At 44.8% G+C, this 17,101-nt stretch overlaps 2 protein-coding genes across 2 annotated transcripts; both read right to left on the minus strand.

The window, feature by feature from the left end:
• Nucleotides 1–764: 764 nt before the first annotated feature.
• TXNDC15 (thioredoxin domain containing 15) lies at nucleotides 765–4,509 on the minus strand. Its single transcript, XM_074156308.1, has 5 exons — nucleotides 4,389–4,509; nucleotides 3,832–4,259; nucleotides 3,105–3,268; nucleotides 2,806–2,936; nucleotides 765–1,940 (listed from the first exon to the last, which is right to left on the minus strand). The coding sequence occupies exons 1-5, from the start codon at nucleotides 4,438–4,440 to the stop codon at nucleotides 1,744–1,746; spliced, it is 972 nt and encodes a 323-aa protein (XP_074012409.1). The 5' UTR covers nucleotides 4,441–4,509; the 3' UTR covers nucleotides 765–1,743.
• A 5,569-nt stretch (nucleotides 4,510–10,078) lies between these two features.
• Nucleotides 10,079–14,818, minus strand: C11H5orf24 (chromosome 11 C5orf24 homolog). Its single transcript, XM_074155551.1, has 2 exons — nucleotides 14,392–14,818; nucleotides 10,079–12,491 (listed from the first exon to the last, which is right to left on the minus strand). Exons 1-2 carry the CDS (start codon nucleotides 14,816–14,818, stop codon nucleotides 12,451–12,453), a joined length of 468 nt encoding a protein of 155 aa, XP_074011652.1. The 3' UTR covers nucleotides 10,079–12,450.
• Nucleotides 14,819–17,101: the final 2,283 nt, after the last annotated feature.

Consider the following 17,101-nt stretch of genomic DNA (forward strand, 5'->3'; position numbering starts at 1 on the left):
CGTGTCGTGTCCCCCCCCCCCCTCAACCCGGTAACGGTGAGGGAGGAGCGGGAAGGGAGACGGCACCGACCCCCGAGGCGGGGGGGGGGACCCCGAGCGGGCGCTGCGGGGATCGCGGTGGCTTCCGCGGAAACGGGAGGGAGGAGATAAGAGAGGGAACCGGTTGTAACGACGTAGTCGTTAGGGAGATAATTACCGGGGAGAATCCAGCCCTGGGCCTCTCAAACAAACCAAGCGAGAACGCTCCCATTTATTGTTCAAAAATCTCGAATCTTTACCGATAAAATACTTCCTACTTTTATCTCGGGTAAAAATGAAAGTTCGATGGGTGTTGAGCTCTTTTTAACGCGCAGAAACACACGTCCTCAGCTTTCCAAACGGGAAAGATGTGGCCACCCGAAGAGCTCATCCCCGTAACAGAATTCTTTGTCAAACAATAAATCTTATATTTCTTCTTATCATCTTTGTTTCTTCTTAGGAAGCTTCAGAGCGTGAATTAAGCTATCGGCAAACCCCCGCCAGGTGCAAACGCCACACGGGTCAAATCATCCAAAAAACCACACAAAATACCAATCCGTACCTTATCCAAAGCCTTCCATGCTAATTACAACTCAACCCCGCATCCATTCTTTGTGTAGCCTCAGCTGCAGGCTCTGCAGCCAGCAGAAATCTAAATAAATCTCACGGCTGCTCTTGCTAATTAAGGCAGGTGATCGTACTCCAGAGACAGTTTTCAGTCCTGTAAGAAAGGGACTTAAAAGGTTACACTAAAAACCTGATTTATTTAAAAAAAAAAAAAAAAAAAAAAAAAAGGGGAAGGACAATGAGTGTCATTTAATTCTACAAGAATGTGGTAAGTAAGTTGTGTACACACACACACTGAGGAGAGTTTTAGCAGTTATTCTAAATTTTATAAAGAGCTGCCACTGTCAAAAATTCATAGAGCACCACAAAACCATCCTCCAAGCCCGGCACCAAAACCCCAACCATCCTCTAAGCCCGGCACCAAAACCCCAACCGCCATCCAAGCCCGGCACCAAAGGTGGGAAATAGTCACCCCGTCAAGAGCTGTACAATGGGCTTTGGAGTTGTTATTGCTGATATATAAAGGGAATAACTGATTTGAAGAACACTTGTTTTTTTAAAACGTCTTTTTTCTTCATAGTTCATTTTACTGCCAGTCAAACTTTTTTAGCAACATCACCATTCACCAGCGTTTGCCTTTAAAATGTTGTATTTTGGGAATACATGAGCCGAAAAACCGAGTATGATGTGGGTTAACGCATCCCAATTCCGCAGCGTTTATCACATCGTCCGTGCAGAAGCTTTACGTGGAGGATCTGTAGAAGATGATGCCCAGATTCCACCAGAGCGGACGCAGCTCCACCGAGCAGCGCCACACGCACAGGCCAACGTGCTGTGACAACCTCACTCCGTACACAAAGCGCCAGGGACTCTTCAGAAGAGCAAAGTCGAGCTCTATCACTTATTCAAGTCCATGAAAAATAAGCCCATCGGAGCAGCTTAATAAATACTTTTTTAGTTTAGTTTTCTCATATTTGTTTACTTACCGCATTCATCGCTTTTTACAGATTCAGCAGTCGATAAATAAAGCAGATTTTCAGTCAAGATTGTAAGTTACAACCACCAAATTCAACAGCTCATTCTTCTGTACTTCTAGTCCGTACAAATTCCCACTTTACCGATAAACGGGAAATTCTGTCCCTGTTCCAGCACGTGGGATTATTCCTGGTGTTCGTGCTCCTGACCCGGGATGAGCCAGCGGATGCTCTCCGTTCGGACGGTAGCGTACATGACAAAGCCAGCCAGGAAGAGCAAGGAGAAGAGAAGCAGCCAGTCTATGCCTTTGGTCAGAACGCTGGGCAGGGGACCTTCCCAGTCCGCCTCGGTCACAGCCACCTCGCTTTTGGCTTCTATACCTAAAAAAAATAAAATAAATAAAAAAAAGCACTTGATCCACACCGATAATAATCATGAAACACAGAGAAGCTGGTTGTATTTGGAGCTTTGTTGCTGTTCTCAGGCTGAGACGCACGTACTGACTGAAAATTTTGGCGAGGCGGTCCCTTTGTGTTAACATACATCTCGCATACAGTTTGCCTGCATAAAAACATACCGATTTTTACGTGCGTTTTCATAATAGGAGAAGGTTTGTTCAGTCCTTCCACAGCACAGCCTTGTGTAAGCTTGTGAGGGGTTTTTGTGTAGTGGTTTTGTTTGTGTCGTGTTGAGTATTTCTGCTGTATTAACAAATGTAACAATTTCTGGCCTCTAACGAAGACCCTCGTAGGCCTAAATGTGTTTTTTCGTTTTGTTTTGGTTTTTTTTTTTTTTTTTTTTTTTTTTTTACAGAACCAGAGAGTTGGCTGGTGCTGAACTCACAACATGGACAACCAGATGATGGAAACTGGAATCCTTTTATCTCCTCCAGTACAAGAACTGAAACCATCTCATCCCCGAGCTGCCGTCAGCCTTACGCGGCTCTGGCAATGATCCCGAGGTTCATCTGCCTTAATTCCCAAATTAAACATTTGGGCAGGAAGACGGGTTCAATACTGCCAGCCCCCTCTCTGGCTAAACCCCACTGTTTCCCCCGACGCTGTGACAGCAGCCCAGCGAGCTGAGTTTCTGCTTCCAGCGCACCCTGAAATCCAGCTCTCTACAGGAACTGATTATAGAAACCTCTGCTGGGTCCTCTCAGGGTCTTCATGAAATTAAAGAACACCAGGGAGGGGAAAGCCAACCTTATCCTTCCTACTGACACATCAGGGCTGATTTACATACCTGTTTGATTAAAAATGAAGTCTTTCAGTGTCTCCAGCGTTCTGTCCGTATGATTAAATCTAGCCATAGGTTTGGCACCTTGGAAAAGGAGGATATTGGGTACAGCCACGGTTCCAAATCTAGTTGATAAACTGGTGGGCATAAAGCAAATACAACGCATGAAGGTAAATCCACAGGGAGTGTCAGTTTTACTAAATTGTCACTTTATAAGAAAAAAAAAAACACCCTCTCTTGTATTTAAAACACACAAGTTGCTAACAGAAATAAAGTGATGGTAAAGCAGAGGGAGTGCGAGTTACCTGCTGTGCTGAGACGCATCCAGGGCCAGGAAGCGAAGAGTTGGAAAAGCTCGAGGTAAAGAATTAAAATGAGGTGCCAGACTGGCAGAGAAGCGGCACCAGGGCGTATAGAACAAGACTAAGGTACAGTCACTGCTGTTTGGGTTCAAGAACTCCATCAGGTCCTGCGGGAAAGCAGAAGAAAAACAAACGGGGACAACTGCATATTTAACAGAGTTAAATTCTACATAGAACTGCACCATTCAACAATCGACTAGAAACTTGACAATATTTATCAAGTAGCCGCACATTTGTTGAACCATTTTCAAACAGAGGGAGAATTGTATTTAACCTTTTTAAAAGGTTGTATTAAAAGTCTGTTACTTAAAAAAACCCACATGCTTAACTATTACAAGAAACAAGCTGGAAACAGACCCTGGTACTGGCAGTAAGTGCCATTAACAGTATCAGAGAGCGACACTAATCCATGCAGCAGGAAAGCTGACAGTGAAGTGCAGGCACTCAGATGAGAGCCACAGACACGTGGACTGAGCTATATCTCCATTTTTTTCTGCTCAGAATGACACGAAAAGCCTCCTTGCCCAGACGTTTCCTCTTTTTGACAGCACAGAGGATGTTACACAAGGCAATTCACTAAGTCAGACACCGAAACACAGGCAGGTGCTGACGGGGCATCTTCCGCCATCCTCACACCTTCACCAAGCAGCGAACAGGGTGATTCGCTTACCTGAGACACGTTCAGGATCTGCAGCGTGAAGTGGTCGATGCCAGTGATGTTTCTCTCCTCACAGTTCACTTTGGGAGCTTTGGCGCTGTCGGTGCTATTCGGTTCCTCGACTGGAACGGGCAGCACCGTCTCCAGCCCGGTCTGCTCCCGGCCCTGGGCCGGGGCACCCGCAGGGCTGCTCCCCGTGCCGCACCCATCGCCTCCGGTCGCCGCATCGCAAGCCCCCTTGGCGACGGCGGATGCCTGGCCTTCCTTCACCTCCCCCGGAACCACCGAGAGCACCACGGCCTGCTGCTCGGGGAGCCCGCTGCCCAGCATGGCGTCCGCCATCTCCGCGGTCCGGTACCGTACCGGCTCGCCGCCGTCCTGCGCGGGGCCGCCCCCGGGGGAGCGGGGCTGCCCGCTGGCGCTCCGTTCCGTCACCGTCCCTGCGCCGAGAGGGAGAGCTCAGCTCCGTGCTGCGCCCGAGCCTCGGCCGCCCCGCGCACCGCCCGTCCCGGGGAGGCCCCGCACACGCCGCCCGGTCCCCCAGGACCCACTCCAGCCGCCATCCTCACCTGAAGGGAGGGCCCGACCGAGCAACGCCAGCGCCAGCAGCAGCCACCACATCCTCGCCCCGGCCCCGGCCCCCGCCACAGCGCTGCGTCTCCCCGGACAACGGTCACTTCCGCCGGAACACCGTCCCACAGGCCACTTCCGCTTCCGGCGCGCAAACGCTGTGCGTGCGTACGTCGCACCGTGAGGGCGGCGTGCCGCCATCTTGTCGTGGCTGCGGGCGGGGCTGGGATAGCGGTTCCGCCCCGGGAGCGGCTCCCTGCCGTTTGTTGCGACCGGTGTGCGCTCCTCCTCCGAGCGCTCGCCCTGGTGGTGTGTCTGTGGGGAGAGGCATCTGGGCAGGGAGGGCAGCGCAGTCCGCAGCGGCGGGGGCGCGACCGCCACAGCCACTTTCGTCTGCGGGCTCCAAAAACACCGCCCTGTGTCCGTGAGGCCCAGATGAGGGGACAGAAATCCGCTGGAGCTCAGAGGGCAGCACAGGGCGGACAGAATTCACCTCAGGTCCCATTCTGCCATTATTAAATACAAATATTTGAAAATACAAATATGTTGGAACGGGTCCAGCGGAGGGCCACGAAGATGATCAGAGGGATGGAGCACCTCCCTTATGAAGACAGGCTGAGAGAGCTGGGGTTGTTCAGCCTGGAGAAGAGAAGGCTCCGGGGAGACCTCATAGCAGCCTTCCAATATCTGAAAGGAGCCTACGGGAGAGCCGGAGAGGGACTCTTTGTCAGGAGATGTAGTGACAGGACAAGGGGTAATGGTTTTAAATTGGAAGAGGGGAGATTTAGACTAGATATTAGGAGGAAATTCCTTACTGTAAGGGTAGAGAAGCACTGGAACAGGTTGCCCAGGGAAGCTGTGGGTGCCCCATCCCTGGAAGTGTTTTAGGCCAGGCTGGATGGGGCTTTGAGCAACCTGCTCTAGTGGGAGGCATCCCTGCCCATGGCAGGGGGGCTGGAACTGGATGATCTTTAAGGTCCCTTCCAACTCAAACCATTCTATGATTCTAAATAGTGGGGCTTTTAACCCAAATTTTCTCGCCTCAGCAACGGGACCTGCCCGTATGGCAGCGACATAGGTTCATTTGCAGCACCTTCGCAGCCCAGGGCCGAGTGGTGTAATAGGTTTGGCGCTGCTGGCGCTGGGCAGGCATTTCACTGGTCATTTAAATTAGTCAGGTCAAAAATTCTTGCAACGAGGGCAGTGTCATCCCCAGGATTTGACAGGCTGTCAGGAAGGAAGGGTAATTGCGGGGGCACACAAATGCGCCCTTTAACTTGTTCTGTGTTTTGTTACAAGCCCCTGTCGCAGCCCTAAGGGCCTGCCGGGATCGACAGCTGCCTCTGCCAGCCCAACGATGTCTCCATTTCCACCCACGGTAGAGAAGCAGATACTGAGTTTGGGATGTTTGCACATGAAAACTAAACTTTCACCTTCAGCCCGGCTGGGCCTGCAAACTAAAGGTGTATTTTTTAAAGGAAAAGACGAGCTCTTGTCCGTCAGCATGCCACCGAGGCTCCCAAGCTGGAAGGCAAGATAAGTATTGTGGTATTTCTTTTTAGGAAATAAGATAATATTCCTCCTGTCACAGAACTAGCACTTGCTTTCCGCTTAATAGTGAAGCTGCAGGACTATTTGTGGCATTTTGAAAATGAACGTAGTGCTTCAAGTGGCGATACCCCCTTTTTTACTGGGTTTCTTCAAACTGCCAGCACCACGCAATGCGATTTTGCCAAAACTGCATCTATTAAAAAGTGAGTCAGAATTATGAACTACAAGAGTATGAGCCACACACACACACTGGGAAAAAAGCAAGGAAAACCCTGTATGTGCACAAAAATGGAGATGGGCGTCAGCTTTATTACAGAAATTAGTTTTTTCTCTTTGTTTTTACTAGGGGACACTTCCCCAACTCTGTCCTTTCTTATAATGCATATTTCCTTGCTTGGAAATTTTTTTTCTTTCAAACTCCAACTTGCATAAGCATTAATATCGAGGACGTAAAAGTCTAAAGATATAGAACATGAGGTTTGCAGATAGAGAGAAAATACTTAATTAGACTAGCTGACACAGACCAAGCAAGAAAGCTTGAAAGCAAGAGCACTTAAGGAATCCAAGCTGGTGCAGAGGAGTCAGGAAAAAGCTGCCCCACTGTCCTTATCCCAACTGTCCTTATCTTTGCGTTTGGACAAAGCGGCATTTTCAATTTGAAAACAATTTTCCTTCTCCTGGCCAAGGACTCCACGTGGATCCCAGCTCTCATCTCGGAGCCAGCAGGGGCTGGTGTCGGATCTCGAACATGGGTGGCGATATCCCAAACCTTTCAAATAACAGCTTTCTGGCAGCACACCTCCAGCCGAGACGCTTCTGTGGGTTTAATCCTAAAAAATATCCTTCCTACCGTAACACAAATCAAAGGGCTTGTGCAAAACTGCCTTCTTTTTTTTTATGGTGACTATAATAAGTAATCTGTTAATGGAACACTAATGAGCTCTCAAGAATTAGTCAGGCTTTGTCATACCAAACCCACAACAAACATACCATCCCAGTGCTTATGTATTACAGAGACGGGACATTTCTTAAAATTCCTGCCAGTTTTGTTCCAAAACTGCTTTCAGCAGCTTACATTTTTCTGATTTTTAATGCCAAATGTCCATTTTTGGGAAAAAGTCTAGTAAAAATACACATTGTTTTGCATCTATTCAAAAATCTTGGACACGTTATAAAAGCTCTGTTTGCTAGGGAGTGATCTGAAATGTAGCACAGAGAAGGATTTGCAAAATCAGGGTCTTTTGTTGCACCCGTGAATAAACACTGAAACTCGGTGGCGATTTGTGCATTCTCTCTACAACTCCCTGAAAGGAGGAGGTAGCCAGGGGGGGCCGGTCTCTTCTCCCAAGGAACAGGCGATGGGACAAGAGGAAACGGCCTCAAGTTGCGCCAGGGGAGGTTCAGATTGGATATCAGGAACAATTTTGACACGGAAAGGGTTATTAAGCCTTGGAATGGGCTGCCCAGGGAAGGGGTTGAGGCACCATCCCTGGGGGTATTTAAAAGCCGGGTTGACATAGTGCTTAGAGACATGGGTTAGTGATGGGTTTTTATCAGAGTTAGGTTGATGGTTGGACTAGATGATCTTAAAGGTCCCTTCCAACCTTGACCATTCTATGATTCTATGTTGGATTTCAGCAGCCGAACTTTCCCCTTCCCCAGATTTCAGTCACACCAGGCAGCTCCTTCACGGCGGGAGGTGGAATGGAAAGAGGACACGGACTGGGACAAAGAGGCAAGGCCAGGACCTTCACCAAGACCAAAGTTTCCACTCATGTATAACCCTGACGACGTTCTGTGTGTTCAATAATGCAAAGATGAGGTAGAAGAAAACAAAAAGCATTTCAGTCAGGAGCAGAGCCTGAGGTAACACGGTCAACTTCAACCTACACCTGTATTGGGGATATGTCTTTGTAATCTTTGTTTTCTCAGCGTGGCTGCAGTTGAATATTTTTATTTAAAAATACGACTACTTGCAGCAGCAGATACACATTTTAGGATTATGCATATCTCTTAAGTAATCAAACTTGCACTAATTGTTACTATGATATTTTTTCACTAATTAGAACAATCTTTTGTGGTATGAAATAAAAACCACCAACGTGAAAGGCAGAAAGAGTTATCTGCCTCAGATCATTTAAATAACACTTAAGGATTCCACAACATTTTTTTCAAAGTAGTTAAAGGCTGTTAATTAATGATTCCTTCCAGCAACCCTGCAAGATAAGCAGGTATTTTTGCTGCGTTGGTACCGATGGGGCAAAGGAGACCGTGCCATCCCTGGGCTGTGGAGGGAACCTGGGGGAGAGCCAGCTCCGGAACGCGGGAGCTCTTGGGCTGCCAATTCTGTACGGCCAAGCCACACCTCTCTCTTAAAAACAATAAACGCTGAGCCACAGGCAGAACCCTGATAAAAACAGCCTGCCATGCAAGGCAGTGAGTCTGTCCTTTACTTTTAGGCGTTACAGCTTTAAATGATTAACCGTCAGGAACAATCTTGGTCCAAAAGCACACTGTGTTGAGCTGACACATTAAATAAGTACGATATCACTAATTCACCCTGTGCTATTTGTGCTACTTCACAAGATCACACCGAGGAGGTACAACACCATGAAAATGCCAGTCCAGCCCCGAAGCAAACCTTGGTGTGTCATCACACACATAAATTAAATTATTTAGAGATCGAACCATCTTGAAGACACCTTCAAGACGTCCAGCTTGCGTGGCTGACACCCCACCACTACCAGTCTGTCAGAGGAATAAATCACAAACCGTCCCTGTCATCAGAAGCTGCACCTGGTGTCACACACCGGCTGGGTACGGAGGGGACAGATCGCGTCCCAACTCCTGCCGTTCAGTTCGTGACATGGCAGAGAACACAGCAGCCCTGGAAGCGACTTCCAACACAGCTGAGAAGCCTGTGTTCTTGTACCATAGAATTTATGGCTTAATATCGAATACTTCAGGTTTCATTACAGCCAAGAAAAGAATCCATTCTGCTCAGGGAAGCACATCCAGGAACTGATTTTTAGACCAGGCTGTAGCAGACGGTAGTCGAACTCGGTGCTGAGCACATCCCCTCACCTCAAAAGCCACATATTCAGAATGGCCAACAAAACAAAACCAAACCAACAAAAAGTCATCACATGTCTTTTTTTTCCGGTAAAAGCAACTTAAAAGTCTGCAATATAACTGCGATTTAAACTGTTTCAACTCTAAATGTATTCAGGGCTTTGAAAGTACAAGGAAGAGAAAACAAGAGGGTGCTGGAGAGCAAGGGGAGGAGGCAAGGCCAGCACTCCAGATTGCAGCTTCTGGGAGGCAGAGCTGCCCGTCTTCCCCCAAACTCACTGGAAAACATCAGTAAAGGAAAAAAACCCAAACCCGAGGGGTTGGGTGGTATTTAGAGCACACCTTACCAACAAAGATAAATGGGAATACTGCTAGAATCCAGGGATAAATACATCTTACTCATCATAGAATAATGAATAATGACCACTTTCCAATTGATTTCCATGTGAAGCAAAGGAAAAACAAGTTAGCAGCTATTTATACGTATGTAGCTGTAACTCCTTTCCTCCCTTCTCATATTTGAGTGAAAGGATAAGAACAATTAAGTTACTGTAGCAGCATTTTCAGTTCATTAAAAAATAAGCAACATTCCTCTATTTTCCAATACCTGGCAATTCATACGGGCTTTCTGCCTTAATTCAAATATATGGGACTTGCCTGTAAGAAGCAGTCCCCATCTCAGGTTGAAATTCAGAAAGCAAAGTACGCTGAAAGGCTGGGCTTATTTATTCAATTTCAAAATCACCCAATACGGTGGCTTCCCAGCTCTCACAAATCCCATGGGCATTTTGAAGCCCGCACAGGGAAGAACACACTCCGTCTACTGCAGTCAGATTCAATTACACTTCAGGGAGGCCAGGGACAAACACAACAAGCACTGGATTTGAAGCAAAATCTGTACAAGGTGTTCCAAAACATTTTGGTGCCAGTTCTAGTCCCTTACCAGCATTTCTAAGAGAGAAGGCCATTGGTCTGGTAACGCTGGCAAGAGGCAGCTGCAGCCAGAATTTAAAAGATACTAAAAAAAAAGATACAAAAAAACAGCCCAGAGAAAAAAAAAATTGTTAGGTTTTAAAGTATTAACTTTATTAATAAATATACATCCATATGATGATGTAAATACAGATCATGAACACTACTCCATTCCCATACACATAATTGCACACGAGTAGCTCAAGTTCATGGACATAAAAACATACACAGTATCTAGTCAGGCTTTTTACAGCAGAGGACGGGGTGCCGATACTAGTTATTGAACAGATTACTGTTTTCCCCAAAAGTAAACCTGTGGAAAAGCAAATGATGAAAGATTAAAGTATCAGAAAGTGGTTCAAATTTCAGATTACAGATTTATCTATTTGGAAAAAAAGAAAAAAAAAATCACAAGGAGAAAGGTCTAACCTCTACTGAAGTCATAAATATATTTAAGCAGTGTTAAAATATATGCATTAAAATAGAGAAGAATAAACTTCTTTTGTGGTCAGAAAGGAAGTCCGCAGTTCAAAGTATTTATGATTGTTATCAACTGTTTTAACTGTCAACTCTAAGGATAGCGTGAAACATTACCATACATACAACAAAGAACAGCAGAGTCACAGCTCATGAAACCATCGGACAAATGACTTCACATTGCTCTGCCTTTTAAAGCTCTTCAAAAACAGGGGAGGGACTTAAATTCTCATCTGAATTACTCTGCGTGTTGTGGTTCCAAGTAATTCTTTTCACAGACACATATCACTTTTCACTGACAAGGCTTGGTTTTGTCCTGACTGAACTCTTTAAGGTCTTTCAGACAAAATGAAAATATATTCATTTGGAACAGAGATCATTAATGGCTCTCGATAAATAATTATTTTGATTAGTTCCAACTAAATCCAAGCTCTAAAGAACATTGCTTAAATGACAAAGCTAACCGCTGATTTTAAAAATACTATCTTTGATATCAGTCAGCCACTTCTGATGGTATCTGATTTTTTTTTCTGCCAAAATATGGTGCTAGCATCTTGAATACGTCCAGTGCAAGACTTTATAGTAGCAAAATTATTTGGTTTTAAAGTTTAAGTAAATTTAATCAGAAACTGAATAGTAGTTACTTTATGTATATTAAACAGTGAACTTGTATAGCATCATTAAGGAATAATAGCAAGCTAATACATTTCATTTATGTATAAATAAGACGTTAGAAACTTGATAATTAAAAGGAATTATTAAAAACCAAACTTGACATTTAGATCTTCTGAACAGTGTTAACACACAACAGTGATCCTAGCTTATGAATAGCTGAATTATGATATATAATATAAAATAAGCAATTTACCTTACAAGTTATGTTTTTATACTATGGGGGGAAAAGGCCAGTTTTCCCACTGGTACTAATAGAGTTTAGGTATTAACATGCTGTTTCAGTGTTTGTCATGGAAAGAAAAGTGTTGAAAAAAAGCACGATGTATTCTGCGGATTATACATTGGAAAAGCAGAAGTATTTGAAAATTCCATTTCTAGTTCACTTTGCATCTCTTAACTTCTTTTTTTCTTCCCCTCGCTGCACGGCACCAGCGAAACCATAGTCAGATATAAAATATCTGCGTTGGGAAAAACCAGCGTTGGGAAAAGCCCAGCAGCGCTCGCCTGGTCTCCTTGCTAAATCCAGAGCCCCATTAAGACTCTCTGAACACTTTCCTACTTTATGCTCATCATTTCATAACTGACAACGTTAATTGTTTTTCACTGGGATTATATTCCATCTGATATAATTAATAAGCACGGTAATGAACAGAAATTGCTCAGATGATTTCATTATTTCATACTGGAATACAAAATTCATTCTAGGAGCAGAAGAGCGATACATCTGCGTTACCTCCCGACACACAGCACAGCACCGTCGGGTCGATGCGCCAGTGAGGAACGGGACAGGAGCGAAGGGGAGGAAGAGGAGGAGGTAAAGAAGTGGAGTTTCTCCAAGGGACAGTGGTGACATGCAACACGTTCCTTGCCAGCGAGGTGTGACACTCCTGCGGTCACTACATTCAGCTGAAGAGGGGCTGCTTTCCCAGCTGAGTTCGGAAAGAACTTAAAGCAGTCTTCTGTTGAAAAATCATCTGATTAAAAACAGCCAATACAGCACAGATCCTGAGGGCAAATTAACTCACGGTCGCGTTTCGCGTGTGTCAGAAGTGACAGCGTTCTGAGGAAGAGCTGCTAAAATTTCAGCCTCGTGAGTTTCTCGAGGAACAGAAGGTGTAACCGGATTTCAGAGCTTCAGCGCGAAGAAACTATTTTTTAGTAGCAGTTTAGCTGCCGTTAGTTCATCTATCCACTAAGGAGCCATCCAGTCTAGTTGAGGTTCATTGTCTTAGTTGCCAGTGCATACACAGTTCCCCCAAACCAATTCAACACACCTATTTGTAAAGTACAGCATAAAGTCCAGCTCAACATGTGTTAGGCATCACTGGAACACCTGAAGGCTTGCTGCTTTTTTCCTGATAAAAAAGGTACGAAACATGACATCTGTTTCTTAACTTGTCAGCACTGAAATCAAGAGTTCTCATCAAAACGACAGCAGGCCAGAACAGCATTCATGTTAACAAAAATCATCAGCACCATGACTCATTCAGCACAGGCTCAATTAACGCAAGGTTTTCTGCTCCCCCAAATCCGCAAATTCTCTCTATTCCCCCTCCCCAGATATTTGAAGCTATAAATTTATCAAAATGTCATGTTATATGTGAGACAACTTAAACATAAACTTTCTTCCAGATGAAAAAAAAAAAAAAGCTTTAATTCCAGTAAAATAAATTTAGAACAAACAATATGCAACATTGAGGACTGCTTTTTTTTTTGAAGTCTAGATTAAAGTCTTTTACACACACACACACTCACACAACTCTCTCACACTTAAAAAAAATTAAACACGCCCAGTTGAAAAATGGGACATTTCTTTTGGAAGGAGGGAAGGTTTTAGTTTGAGTCAAGAAAGGTATTTATAGTTAACCAACAACATTTTTTTCAGCTCGCGTGCATAGATGAATTACTTTATATCTGGGGTCTAGCAGTGCAGTAAACTGCATCCTGTTTGCATCAGCTATACAGTTTGCTTTTATAAATCATGAAAACGGTGTCCTTTGGTAGATATATAAGCTTCCATAACTTAAATATAGTCTAAGTGTCAAACAACGAAATAACTGTATTTCCAGGAATATCTGGCAGAACTAAGTCTGAAAACTTGGCAACAGTCTCTATTTAAAAAGTTTAATTTGTAAACATTATAGATTAATACTTTAAAAGCTATTAAACTGTCGCCACCTAAGCACAGATTTTTAAAGCCAAAAAACAGTGTAAATAGTTATTTACAGATTTAAGAACATAGTGTTTAATATTAACCACGTGCGTAACTAGAATGAACAGTACTTAATTTCTTATAAAATATTTCAAATTTCAAAGAATTATTTGCGGTTTGGTATAGGTACTATTAGGCATTTCAAAATTACAGAGCAGAATCCTGTAACAGCATAAGTAAAAGAACAGCTATCACCTAAAGGCAAATTAGCTTCTATTAATAAGGCGCTGTGAAGCTGTAGCGCGCTGTACAAATGCTTGCGTTCCTTTAGTATTTTCAAAAATATTTCTGGAGTATTAGTCGAAATCGTCTTACTGCGACAACTCCAGAAACAAAAGCCCACCTGAAATCAGCACTTTAGAAAAAAGGTTGGGGTTTTTTTTTTGTTTTGTTTTGTTTTTTTTAAAACTATCTATTTGAGGTCTGTAGAAGCTCCTGCAGCAGCGGAAAACACAGCTTGCTGCTTTATCAGTTTTTCTTATAAGTAATAGCTCAACAGGCCAAGTTCCTTACTGTGGGATAGGCCACACCATGAACCAACGGCCCGCTAATTCTGTCCTCCTTATTTCGATTATTTAATGCATCACCACACAACTAGATTTACCAGAAAGTGAATGTAAAAACTAGGGACATGGACATTACGTGAGTATCGACACCAAGGCATATGCAACACTTCAGACTTGCTTATAAATTATGACTTAAAACCCAACAAAAAACTCCTTTAAACCAGTGCCTTCTCCACATTGCTTTAAGTTACTGAATTGTACTCATAAGCTGTGGCATTATTTGAATAAAAATAAAATCTAGGAAACTCAGACTTAGGCGAACACTACAAGAAAACGCAGGAAACATGCCAAAATTCAGAGTAAAGCAGATTAGTAAGGAGTTACTAATTCTCTCCTTTCATTCATTAGGCTGTTTCATTTTGCTGCTGGTTTCCCCAGCAGCATGTACTCCTCTGTTATGCACCATAGGATAGGGAAAAGCTGCACTGCCACACGTATAACTTAGATTTGCAAGCCGTGAGAGAGCTTTAATGCTACCTGGAGGTCTGCCTGGGCTGACTTTGTATCCCGCCGCTTTGGTCGTACCCAAGGGTCTGCCTGGACTTGTCTTAAATCCAGCTGCTTTGGTGGTCCCCAGGGGTCGACCTGTGCTGGTTCGGTACCCTGCTGATTTTGTGGTCCCTGACGGTCTTCCACGTTTCCCAGATCGGTTGAGGTTTTTCTTTTTCTTGAGTTCGTCTTTTGTCTCTATATTCCTGCCGCTCGTGGTCTGCAAGTGCGATTCGTTCAACGCATCTTGTCTCTGGCAGGCGATGGGTTTGTGGCCGACTGCGTGGCCGTATTTGCTCTGCTGCGTGGCGTACAAGTCAAACTGATCGGCGGATCTCACCGCGTCTTCGTTAAGGCAAGAACTCTTGCCGGTCCCACAGAAAGCTGCATTACCGCTGGCAACAGGGTGCATCATTTTCTACCAAAAAATAAAAGAGAAACAAATATGTATCAATATATAATAACACCGCAGCGTTCCGCAAGTAAGAATCTTTCAAACGCTACTTCTATTTCTTGAAATTAGCCCAAACTACTTTGTCTATTTTTAGTAAACAGTATTGATGTCAGTAAATTACTTTTAAAAATGAGTTTTATTAAGCTTGCACTTAAGGTTTTGCACGGTAACCTTTACACATAGTTAAAAATGACAATTTAAACCATGTATTATTCAGATAGGCATAATTAGGGAAGAAGTACGTTAAAGAACTGAACAAGAGCATTTCAGCAACCAAGATAGACAACACGCAGTCACCCACCGTGATTTCAAACCCTTCTAACTGATTCTCATCTCTTCCCTAAGGGCAAATTGTGCCTGAGAAATTCGGTAGCTGTTGAGGTTTAACCCCAGCCAGCAACGAGCGCCACGCAGCCGCTTGCTCACTGCCCCGTTTCCCCCAGTAGGGAAGGGAGAAGAGTGAGAAAACGAGGGGAAAGGGAGAAAAAAAAACATTTGTGGGTTGAAACAAAAACAGTTCAATAGAACAGTAACAGAAGAGAAAAATAACAATAATAATGCTAAAAGAATATACAAAATAAAGTGATCCAACACCAGTCGCTCTCACCACCTGATGATCAGTTGGTTGCCCAGCCCATCCCAAGCAGTGATCGTGGGTTCCTGCCCCCTCGGGCAACACCCATTTCTATACTGAGCACGACGCCTATGGTACGGAATATTCCTCTGGCCAGTTTGTCCTGTCTATGCTCCCTCTCAGCTTCTACAGGAAGCTGAGATTTTCCTTGACTAATATAAAAAAAACCTACTTAGCAACAACTAAAACAATGTGTGTTATCAACATTATTCTCATACTAAATCCAAAACAGCAGCTACCAGAAAGAAAATTAACTCTATCCCAGCTGAAACCAGAACAGGGGCCTTCTACAGCGGGGTGACAGCGTTGGTGGACAAGGGAAGAGTAACTGATGTCATCTACCTGGACTTGTGCAAAGCATTTGACGCTGTCCCACAGGACATTCTTGTCTCTAAACTAGAGAGACCTGGATTTGATGGATGGACCACTCAGTGGGTAAGGAATTGGCTGGATGGTCACACTCAAAGAGTTGCTGTCAATGGCTCAATGTCCAAGCGGAGACCACTGATGAGTGGTGTTCCTCAGGGGTCGATACTGGGACTGGTGCTGTTCCACATCTTTTATGGCAACATGGACAGAGGGATTGAGCATACCCTCAGTAAGTTTACCGATGACACCAAGCTGTGTGGAGCGGTCGACATGCTGGAAGGAAGGGATGCCATTGAGAGGGACCTGGACAGGCTGGAGAGGTGGGTCCTGTGCCAACCTCATGAAGTTCAACAAGGCCAAGTGCAAGGTCCTGCATCTGGGTCCGGTGGAGCCCAACCAAGCCCAAAGCTCAAATCCAGGCTGGGTGGAGAATGGATGGAGAGCAGCCCTGAGGAGAAGGACTTGGAGGTGTTGGTGGATGAGAAAATCAACACGAGCCAGCAATGTGAGCTGGCAGCCCAGAAAGCGCCCCCCATCCTGGGCTGCATCCCCAGCAGCGTGGCCAGCAGGGCGAGGGGGGGGCAGATTCTGCCCCTCTGCTTCGCTCTGGGGAGACCCCCCTGCAGCGCTGCCTCCAGCTCTGGGGCCACCAACATCAGAAGGACATGGACCTGTTGGAGCAGGGCCAGAGGAGGCCACGGAGATGCTGCGGGGGCTGGAGCCCCTCTGCTGTGAGGACAGGCTGAGAGAGTTGGGGGGGTTCAGCCTGGAGAAGAGAAGGTTCCAGAAACCTTAGAGCCCCTTCCAGTCCCAGGAAGTCATAATTACAAGCAACTATTTCCATATCCATCATATCAAATCCCTGCAGCATACGTACTGGGGCAGAATCACAACAATTAACAATATTACTGGTATTCTAAAACTTTTTTAGTATTAATGCTTCTAAGTACCAACTGCACAGGTACTGCCTCACATTTCTTAATAGCGGCCATTCCATAAGAACCCAGCAAGCCACTCAAGGAACAACATTTTCACCTATTCAACTTTACTAGTTCTACAACTTAATGAGCTGCAAATACTCAGTTTAAGATAATAATATTTAGCCACGCTGAAGACAAGATTAAGCCAATCAATATCTGGCACGTCAGTGTTATTCTGCGCCCTAAGTCATGCTTAGGACACCAAATATTTCCTCCTGCGGTAAATCGCTCCAGTAGATAAGGTCTGGAAGATTTATTGCA

This window comes from Numenius arquata, chromosome 11 (genome assembly GCF_964106895.1).
Source record: "Numenius arquata chromosome 11, bNumArq3.hap1.1, whole genome shotgun sequence".
NCBI classification, from domain to species: domain Eukaryota; kingdom Metazoa; phylum Chordata; class Aves; order Charadriiformes; family Scolopacidae; genus Numenius; species Numenius arquata.

What these genes read in the sequence shown, in the direction of transcription:
- TXNDC15 (XM_074156308.1), bottom strand. Translation starts at nt 4,440, where the DNA reads ATGTGGTGGCTGCTGCTGGCGCTGGCGTTGCTCGGTCGGGCCCTCCCT. An exon ending in AGATCCTGAACGTGTCTCAG is followed by an intron (nt 3,269 to 3,831) that starts GTAAGCGAATCA and finishes GCTTTCCCGCAG; the next exon opens with GACCTGATGGAGTTCTTGAA. An exon ending in GATGCGTCTCAGCACAGCAG is followed by an intron (nt 2,937 to 3,104) that starts GTAACTCGCACT and finishes TATGCCCACCAG; the next exon opens with TTTATCAACTAGATTTGGAA.
- C11H5orf24 (XM_074155551.1), bottom strand. Translation starts at nt 14,818, where the DNA reads ATGATGCACCCTGTTGCCAGCGGTAATGCAGCTTTCTGTGGGACCGGC. An exon ending in CAGCCCAGGCAGACCTCCAG is followed by an intron (nt 12,492 to 14,391) that starts GTAGCATTAAAG and finishes CTTTTTTATCAG; the next exon opens with GAAAAAAGCAGCAAGCCTTC.